This window comes from Lygodium microphyllum, chromosome 5, assembly GCF_053477565.2.
Source record: "Lygodium microphyllum isolate KBCC chromosome 5, Lygodium_microphyllum_v1.1.10, whole genome shotgun sequence".
Taxonomy (NCBI): Eukaryota; Viridiplantae; Streptophyta; class Polypodiopsida; order Schizaeales; family Lygodiaceae; genus Lygodium; species Lygodium microphyllum.
The window spans coordinates 145,801,609-145,811,492 of record NC_141139.1 but is presented as its reverse complement, the minus strand read 5'-3'; the positions used below and the strand labels follow the sequence as shown (position 1 = coordinate 145,811,492).

General features: G+C 37.3%; 1 protein-coding gene across 1 annotated transcript; it reads right to left on the bottom strand.

Annotated features, from left to right (window-relative positions):
* Positions 1 to 690: 690 nt before the first annotated feature.
* LOC148036496 (uncharacterized) lies at positions 691 to 9,365 on the bottom strand. The gene is made up of 11 exons (XM_087678939.1): positions 9,110 to 9,365; positions 3,150 to 3,394; positions 2,943 to 3,059; positions 1,827 to 2,186; positions 1,693 to 1,734; positions 1,478 to 1,555; positions 1,316 to 1,390; positions 1,196 to 1,249; positions 1,012 to 1,104; positions 858 to 929; positions 691 to 780 (listed from the first exon to the last, which is right to left on the bottom strand). Exons 1-11 carry the CDS (start codon positions 9,363 to 9,365, stop codon positions 691 to 693), a joined length of 1,482 nt encoding a protein of 493 aa, XP_087535065.1.
* Between the last annotated feature and the right edge of the window lie 519 nt (positions 9,366 to 9,884).

The following is a 9,884-nucleotide window of genomic DNA, read 5'->3' as shown; positions in this document are numbered from 1 at the left end:
TAGAAAAAAAAGGAACTTTAGACACCTATCCATATAGAAAAAAAAGAGAAATTTTCTAGATACTTACCAAAGTATCTAGAAAAAGTCTCATGTAGTAAAAGTGGAACACTTTACAAGTTAGTGATATAGTAAAAAATTCCTATATAGGAATTTCAAGATTCTCTAGTTATCTATGTAGTGAAATTTACTATATAAACAGACTAGTTAGAACTAACCATATAGTATTTTTTATATATAAAAAACTAGTTGCAATCATGTAGATAGTTTTAAGAATTACTAATATGGTAAAAAATATAAATCAAAATAATAAAAAGAATTAAAAGATATTATCTTCATTGATAAAGAGGTCAATTCAAGATACATATATCATCAATACTCAAAGGTTTATTGTGATTTTTTGTAACATGAATTTTCTCTCTATAGAGTAACCAATCTACGAGAGCTTTTCTCATGGCTGGCAATGTTTGCTCATGGCGTCCTCCTAAAAAAGTAGGATCTCTCTTAATAACACCATATGTAGATTTTAACGATGCATATAGCTCATCAATGGATTGGATGTCTAAATATTTGAGGAGAATGGTTTCTTGGTCTTCCTCTTCAAATGCATTAACAACCTGCATTTTAGAAATACAACATAGATTAGAGTGCTACCACATCATAATTTAATTAGCTACTCTATTGTCTTAATATTTAATAACATTGAGTTACCGATGAAGTTCTTGATGGCAATTCTATATTAGAAGGATCCACACTTTTTGATGGCTCAACATGGTTGAGAGTCTATAGTATAGACAAGAAAATAAAGTTAACAAAATTAAATTATGCCACATTTAGTAAAAAAAAATGCAAAGAAGTACCTTGGATAATTTCTTATTTTTGCCCTTACTCTCCTTTTGTTGTTGCTTGCTTTGCTGCATTTTCTCGCTCAACTTATCACAATAACTTTGTAATTAGATATAATTTATTAAATGCATATATTAAAATAAAATATCAAGAGATAGCTAAGCATACCTTTCGTACACGAAGACTTTTCCGTGCTACTTCAACCTCCTCAGGATCTTGGATCATATCTTCTGGAAGAGAGTGTTCACTACCGCATGAACCCTATAATACAAGAAAAGTAAAACTTAGAATGGAATATCTTTAAATTTAAAAGTATACAAAAATTAAGAATATATGTATATATTCCTCATACAGATGGATTTCCTTGTAGTAGCTCCATAAAACTATGATCTGAGTTTAAATAGTCCTGAAACATAAGTTAAGTGTTAGAGACAATCAAATGAAAAAAGACTACAAACCAAGATATACTAACCATTTCATTATTTTTTTGACATTTTTCGGAAGCAGAAATTGAAACAAGAGGTGGACCATCATTGTGAGATTCCAACTAGTACAAGCAAGAAAATTGAAGTCAATATCAAAAACTAAAAACTCTAAATATTAAAATATTTAAATGAGTGAACGATGTACATACATGTGTTGCACTATTCTCAGAAAAGATGCATTGTTCTTCCACCATAAGTTGTGGATAATACACCTCCTCACTTGTATCCTAAAATTTTAGAGAAAATATAATGAAAGGTAAATATATCTAAGAAACCTAAAGTGAAATGATTATAATAATGATCAAGATAATAAAAATTATACAATAGAAAAAATAAAACTTGAGATGAAAATTGCAAATCTTACCGGTTTTTGTTGCATATCTACTTGCTCGAAGCTTCGATTCTTCTATTAAAAAAACATAGTTGTGCCAATCAGTACCAATTTCTTGTGTATATAATCTATGGGGTGAGAAAATTTTGATAAATAAATATGCTTACCAAAGATATATCCACCAAAGATGATCTTTTCCTCTTGAGTTTCTTTCTGAGATTTTGAGCAACAGAAAGATAGTACAGATATACATCCTCCTTTTTCCAAAGGTAAGTAGCACCAGGAAACTCAAGGGGTAAAATTTGATCATAGTTTTGATCTATGATCTCTAAAATTCTATGTTTGTCATCTTTATTATTATGAAACCGCAAATCATTGCCAATCTCATAGCTCTTGACCCAATTATACACTTTTCTGTGATTAGCACAATACCTAACATTTTGCGTATCTCGATAGTATTTTAGTAAAAATGGTTTTCCAAACTCATCTTGGTCATCTCGACTAATCCTTTTAGGTGGTTTGAAAATCTGGTCATATGTAGGAGTCTTCATCAGAGATACATCCCCTATTTGTATACTCTTGATTTGCTTTTGAGGTGGCAACTGGACTCTTTTACTTTGTATTGAAACCGGTTTGCTCATACTCATTGTTTGTTCGGAACTATCATTCTTTGATTTTAGTTCCTCAATTGTTTTTTGCAAAGTGATGATAGTTTGCATCATTGAATCTAGAGTTTGTTGACTTGGGGAGGCCATGAGACAAGCTAAAATTAAATCAAGAAACTATGTTAGTATTCAACCAATAAAGAATCAATCAATCATATAAAAAGGATACAATATACAACTATACAAACCATGAGACAAGCTAAAATCAAACAAGATACAAGCTAAAATCAAATTTACAACTTTATTTTCTAGTATTCCTCAAACAAGAGATTATATCCATACATTAATCTTCTTCAACAAGAAATTTTCTCTTTTTTTAATAATCACACATGCACACATACACACATACACACAAAGGTCCAACTACCTATACATGAGACACAACATGAGCTATATCCACGAGATACCGTCCTAATATACAAATACCCATAGATAAAGCATTATGATATACACAATGGGATGGCGATCAGATAATGATATCCATTATGACCAATGCTACTAGCACCCATTTCAATCTCCAAGAATGCAACACACACACACACTCTAAAGCAGTCAAGTTACATCACGTGATCTCCACACTATTGGAACATTTATAGACTCTCCACTTGATAATGTTACTCTCCTTCTCTTTGTAACTTCAAAGTTTGACATTACCATGCAACACAAATTCCAATCCCTCCAAATATCTTCATCAATATCAATTCTCCATGTACTTCTATTATGATCACACTTCAACTATGACAATTTGCACACATTTTCTTCATAATTTACCTCTCTTATCATTGCATGAATGTACTCCCCATCCATATCATCATGTTTTCTTGCCAACACAATATCATATTTTTCCAACCAAGGAGGTATACAACCAACTGCCCCTATTTGTAATAATCTTGTTCTTTGAATTAGATCTTTTACCTCATATTCAATAAGTCTATTATGTAAAGGTAAAGGAACAAACTTATGCAATAAAGAACTCAATGGTCTTATGCAATCCCATGTAAATGGAAGTCGTTGAGTTTGTAGTACACTCATTCCCATGATTGGATCTATAAGTAAGCATTCTTCATTTTCTTTTACAGTTATGCATTGCTTGTAATATTCTCCACTAAAAAAGGTGTAATACTCCCCATCCCATTGAATGGAAAAAAAATTAGTGAGTCTTGCTTTCCAATGACCTATACTTTCTAACGTACTACAAAAAGTGTCAGTTTTTACCACGACGTCATCTGTGATCTTGTATATTTCTCCATTATAAAGAATTCTTCTATATGTGGTAATTAGATGTCCTACTAGTGTATTCTCTTGAAGACCAAGAAATTGTGCAATATATTTTTGTTCGTCGGATGAAAGGGGCCTATGTTCTCTTCTCTTTTTTGTGATTAAAATGCCTTTTTCACGCATCATTATGTTACAGGGATATTGGGAATCATCTCTTTCAAGAAGTTTCCACATCTCCTTTGCCTTCTCAATTGAAGAAACCTCCACAATGCCATTCTCATGAAATGAATAACAACACGGTGTCTGGTAATCAGTGAAAGCATAACCATCAGGTAAAACAAGACAGGCATGTACTTGGATAAGCATTCTTTCATGTGGAAAAAGCCCATCTACTTCCATTTCTAATAACTTAAATATTGAAGTGAAGAATGTCCTCTTATAATAATTTACATAAGATATTTCGTTAAAGCGATTATTAGTCTTTACCGCTATATACAATGCTACCATTCGCTCAAAGTCACAACACCAATACACATCATGCGATCCATGTCTCAATATGTCATCTAGTAGTTCTCCATTTCCCGCAACGTGTTCTAAGGGAGAAGAATTTGCACCAAAGGCTTCTTCCTTTCGAACTCTCCAAGCAGAAAACAAAGTACGTACAATACCTGAACATTCTTTTGACCAACCAATACATCGACTATAACTATAGAAGGCATGTGCAATATCTATGAGCAACAAACCTAGGTCAAAAATTGACTTTGGTATCTCATCAACTATACCTAAAATATATGGTAAGCACCATTGGATGAACTTTTGGTTCTCTTCGGCCTTAAAGCTTTCATAGTAGTTACTTGGATTACGAGGCCACCGTCCATGACAAATAGAGGGTGGAGAGAGCTTATAAGCCTTTTCACAACAAAAATCTATCATCTTTTTCTTTTCATTGGACATGGCTCTCATGAGTACTCGTATGTATTTTTGAAATATATTTAGAGATAACACATGCATAGCATCATATACCAAGTCTATTGACAAGTTAAAACCATACAAATCATACAGTTTCCATAGAATAGACTCTCCAGCTAATCCTGCAAGCTTTAGTTTTCCATCCTTTTCAGCTTGTGTGGATGCCCTCTTTGAACTTGATAAGGCATCAATCATTTCACCTATGGACCGTTGGGTTGGAGGATATCTTGCTTGATATCGACTACCATCGTAAAGGTAACGTCCTTGGAATGAGGGATTACTAGTATCAAGAGTAGCTTGGGCTTTGTCTCTACGACAAAAGAATTGCCCACCATCTTTGAAGGATCCTATTTTGCATTGTGCAGGATGATCCCCTGTAACCATCATTAGCATTGATCTAACAACACAAAAGTTTGATTGCCCCATTGGATTTTCAAAAATCTTTTCTACAGGATAGTTTTATGGCACTTGCATACCATTTATGTAAAGGTCTTGTATCTCACTAATAAGTGGTCTTAAAAAAGTTTGAAATACATCAGGAGTATTACGAATAAATTTAGAGCAACTAAAAGGTATGAATAAAACAGGAATAATGCCTAATATGGAACCCTTCCCACCATTAAGGACCTTAATTTCAACCACACCACAGTCTTTTTGAGTGGTACGAGAGGCTTGGAAGCCATCCCAATGTAAAAGAAGTGCCAAGTTTCGAGGATCACCTCTACACTTTTTCTTTTTACATTTGTTGAGATGTCGGCATTTTTTACAAACAAAATTATACTCTTGCATCTCTTGGTCAAAACCTTGTTCTAGAACTATTGAAAAACAAGACCTTGGAAAAGTTGTATATACTTTCCCACATGTAGGGTTGTTACACACAACAGCCATCTCATACTCAGCATCAGGATTCCAAAAATCTTGATACTCACGACACTTTGTTCCATCCCAAAACTCGTTTATGAATTCTGGTTGCATATGGATATCTTTCCCTAACCATCTTGTTTTATGACGCCACATGCTTAGGAAATCATGACAAAGTGTCCTGGATCGCACTAAAAGCTCTAATTGTTTCTTTAGAGGCAAATAATCAATAGCTAACATTTCTCTCCTTGGTTTATTGCATTTTTTACACTTTTCACAACATTCAATACAATCACGCTTTAGTATTCTTTTTCGCATATTTTGTTTGCAAGAACACAATACTACATCTTTGGTATAAGAATCTTCTTTACTAGGTGTAAGAAGTTCAATTTCATGATCATTGTTTTTACTTCCCATGCAAAACCTATAGCGCTCAGGTTGGACCATGCCAAGACCATGATACATAGAGTCAATTTGCTCCCAAGATGTCGGGACTCTTACTCCATCAAGATTTCCATCCCATGTATCAGGTAGTTGCACTAATAGCTTACTTAAACTTGGCTTGCACTCTTCAACTCTTTGAGCCCTAGCCCTTGGATTGTCCATGTCTCCAAATAATAATTGGAGCATCTTCTCTTGTGCACTAATTGATATTCGGTTCTCATCCCAAAGAGCTTGAAGCTCAATTATTTTTTGTATAGTTTGTTGATATAATGTTGGCCCAACAATAGATATGTGATTGTTTATAGAAGGATCTATTTGAGGAGACTCGGCATGGTTAATTGAGTTGTCATGACTGAAGGGGGGACTTATAGAAGTATTGATAGTTTGATCATTGCCTTGTTCATGTTGCCTTTCATTAGAAGGAGTAATACCAATTTGCATACTTAGTGCATCATATTTGGCCTTCAACTCTTGGTGCCTAAGAAAAGTTTGTGGACCAACACTCCTCCCACCATTACAATATGCAAGGCAATCACACCACCTATGTCTTCTATTTAAATCATCTATGTTAGTTTCACAATGCATTGGAGATGATTCTTCATGCCTTTGGTTCTCAAGATGATCTCCTTGCACATTTGAGTCCCTTGGTTCACTAGGATGTGATCTTTCTAGAGAAGAATGTGTAATCCCAAGCATGTCATTTTTAGCGTGTCTAAAATAAGTACTACGGTTCACTAATTGCCAACCTTCAGTACTATGTGCACACTTATAGTTACATGTACATTTTCTTAATGTTCTTGTAGAAGAAGACATCCCTTACTTGAGTATCTTCAATCTTCAATCCAAGGTTGATGAAATTATGAGCTCCAAAATTAAAACTCCAAGACTGCAAAAAAAACCAACCCATAACATAGTTTACGTTAATAACATATTTTAGTTGCGCAATTAATATCATAGTCTATACTACTTTAGCATTAGAGCTACATTTAAAAGCATACTTTGAAGTCATGTTAGCCCTATAGATCTTTACCTTTTGAGTGCTTTGCACTCCCAAGGACTTTTCATAGTCTTTACGATTTTAAAAAGGGAGTCCACATTTACATAGAAAGAATAGTCCACATTTACACAACTTAAATAACCCAAGCATCTACTAAATCAAACCACACCAAAAAAAGGTCACAATTAGAAGTCACATACTCTGTCCATGGGTGGCAGTCATTTCTTTGTTCCATTCCATACATTAGTCGTCTATTGCTAGGAGAGGGTAGCTCAAACAAGGCAATGTAACCATCATATTGGTTTGGAAGCCTTCAATAGACCAAGCATCAATATCTTATTTTATCTCCACCCCTTCTTGCAAGGCACTTCCAACCATGCCACGTTCTCTTGAGCACTTAATAAGCACTTAAAACCATCTCTCTCCCTAGTACTGCATGCAGAGTACTCTACTGCATGCAGTTCCGACAGAATATTCGGCCTCTACTACATGCTGGCCAAGGATCTCTCTCTCTCTCTCTCTCTCTCTCTCTCTGTGTCTGCGTATCTGTCTATCTAATACCGCACGAATCCCCCACACCCTCACCATTACCAGCACGCTAGCTTTATCAAAAACATTCTTCCTTCATTCATTCATCAAAGCTATACATGCTTTCATAAGCTCTGAAACCTCTCTCTCTCTGATCTCTCTGATCTCTCTCTCTCTCTCTCTCTCTCTCTCTCTCTCTCTGGCCTGAAACAACCCATGGATCAGATCATGTTTGAAACGCATGTACTTCATCGGGATAGATCTTCTTCGAACATTTTTGCCGTCAAGCGCCGACGGTGGTGGAAAAAAAGGTTGCGACTCTTTCTTCAGCTCCTGTGCTGCCACAAGCTGTCAATGTGCAAATATAGGTGATTGAATCTGGACAGAAGCCCTCTCCTCGCATCCTTTCGAAACAATTGATCGCTTGTTCACCATGCCCATGCTGGATATATCCTGCAACTAGCGCATCCCATGAGATTGCATTCAGAATCAGAAGCTTTCCAAGTACTTCCTGTGTGGCCTGTACCAACAGACCACATTGATCTCTCGCCACTGGCTGGCCTCTGCAGCCTTATCAGTTGACACTGCACTAATCCATCCATCCACCAGTAAGTTGCCTTACCTTACCTTCTAATTAGTTCTAATACAGTCGTTTGATTCAGTCCATTCAGCTCTGTGCCTTCCATGCTCATCTAATTAGTTCTGACACAGTCGTTTGATTCAGTCCATTCAGATCAGACGATGGTTTGACAAGGAGAGCTGGACCCAATAGTCTTGAATACACAGATCAGACACGCGCCTGATCAGCTAATTATTGACTTCAACCTTGTTTTGTAATGCAATTTTAACCGTTATTTGCATTGGAATTCTGACCATTTGTAGCTTAATCAAAAACATTCTTCCTTCATTCATTCATCAAAGCTATACATGCTCCTGCAAGCTCTGAAACCTCTCTCTCTCTCTCTCTCTCTCTCTCTCTCTCTCTCTCTCGCCCCACTGGTTGGCCTCTGCAGCCTTATAAGTTGACACTGCACTAATCCATCCATCCACCAGTAAGTTGCCTTACCTTACCTTCTAATTATTTCTGATACAGTCGTTTGATTCAGTCCATTCAGCTCTGTGCCTTCCATGCTCATCTAATTAGTTCTGACATAGTCGTTTGATTCAGTCCATCTAGATCAGACGATGGTTTGACAAGGAGAGCTAGACCCAATAGTCTTGAATACACAGATCAGACACACGCCTGATCAGCTAATTATTGACTTCAACCTTGTTTTGTCATGCAATTTCAACAGTTATTTGCATTGGAATTCTGACCATTTGCGTGTTGATCTATTGAGAAGTGCCATCGACTAAAAATTTAGGGGTTAACTGAAGCTATACACACACACACACACACAGATTTACCTCATATACAGGCAGTTTCTCGAGGCGCCCTCTTTTGTAGCCTTTTAGAGCATTGTCATAATTAGGAAGAGAGGGACTTGTCACTTGCATTTCGTGGTCGTCTTGTCTGCGCAAGCAGCACAGAAAATTACAACCCTCTTTGTTAGGAGAAGAATAGAGATTTGATAAAAGAGCGAGAGACAGAGGTCTGTGCAATTGTGTGTATTATACTCATGATGTCTGCTGAGCGGCCTGTGTTGAGACCAGCAGGCAATGTGGCTCCTCGATCAGCAAGGTGGAGATGACAGAGCAGGCGCTAGGAAGGCCACAAAACCCCCTCCTTCCCCTGTCAACAAGCCATTAATTTCTCCCCCTCTTGTACCTCCTCTACTGCCCAAGATCTCCCCACCCAATTCACAGCCTTCCACCCCAAGAATTGCCCCCAGCCCCCAAGTAAGAAGCCCTGTCCTGAAGCCCAATGCTTCATTCAAGCTCCCGGCCCCTCGCAAGCCCACTGGCATCTCTCCCGCCACCCTTGCCCTATGTCTGCAATCAACAGGTTTCAAGGCCCCAACAAGTTTCAAGGAGGAGCTTCTCGAGCCTGCTAAGATCACCAGGAGATGCATGTATGTCCCCATTTAGAAGCTATACGTGTATGTCCCCAATTAGATGCATGTATGTCCCCAATTAGATGCAATCAACAGGTTTCAAGGAGGACCTTCTCGAGCCTGCTAAGATCACTAGGAGATGCATGTATGTCCCCAATTAGAAGCTATACACACACACACACACAGATAGAAGTATCCCAGGGTCCGAGATTGACCTCATAGACAGGCAGTTTCTCGAGGCGCCCTATTTTGTAGCCTTTTAGACCTCATAGATATTGAGTTGAATCTGCCCATTATCTGCCTATAAGCATGATATCATCGACCAGCATTGCTCCAAGGTTAACGAAGATCAGGTGAGGCCATAAGCAATGTCCGCAGTGGCAGGTGCAGAGGCTCTGGGGAAATATCCGCAGTGGCAGTACAGTGCAGGCCGCTTTCTGTGCAACAAAAACAGTGAAAGGTGAGACACTTCAACAGAATGCATTAAGCATGTGACAGACGTCAATTGGCTCTCTGGGCAGCATTCTTCACCATTTCCTCGAACTCCTC

Excerpts from the sequence above, each read along its gene's own strand:
- LOC148036496 (XM_087678939.1), bottom strand. The coding sequence starts at position 9,365 with ATGGGGACATACATGCATCTCCTGGTGATCTTAGCAGGCTCGAGAAGC. Across the intron at positions 3,060-3,149 it reads AAAAATATGATATTGTGTTG|TTGAAGTGTGATCATAATAG; the intron begins GCAAGAAAACAT and ends AAATTGTCATAG. Across the intron at positions 1,391-1,477 it reads CTGAGAATAGTGCAACACAT|TTGGAATCTCACAATGATGG; the intron begins GTATGTACATCG and ends TGCTTGTACTAG.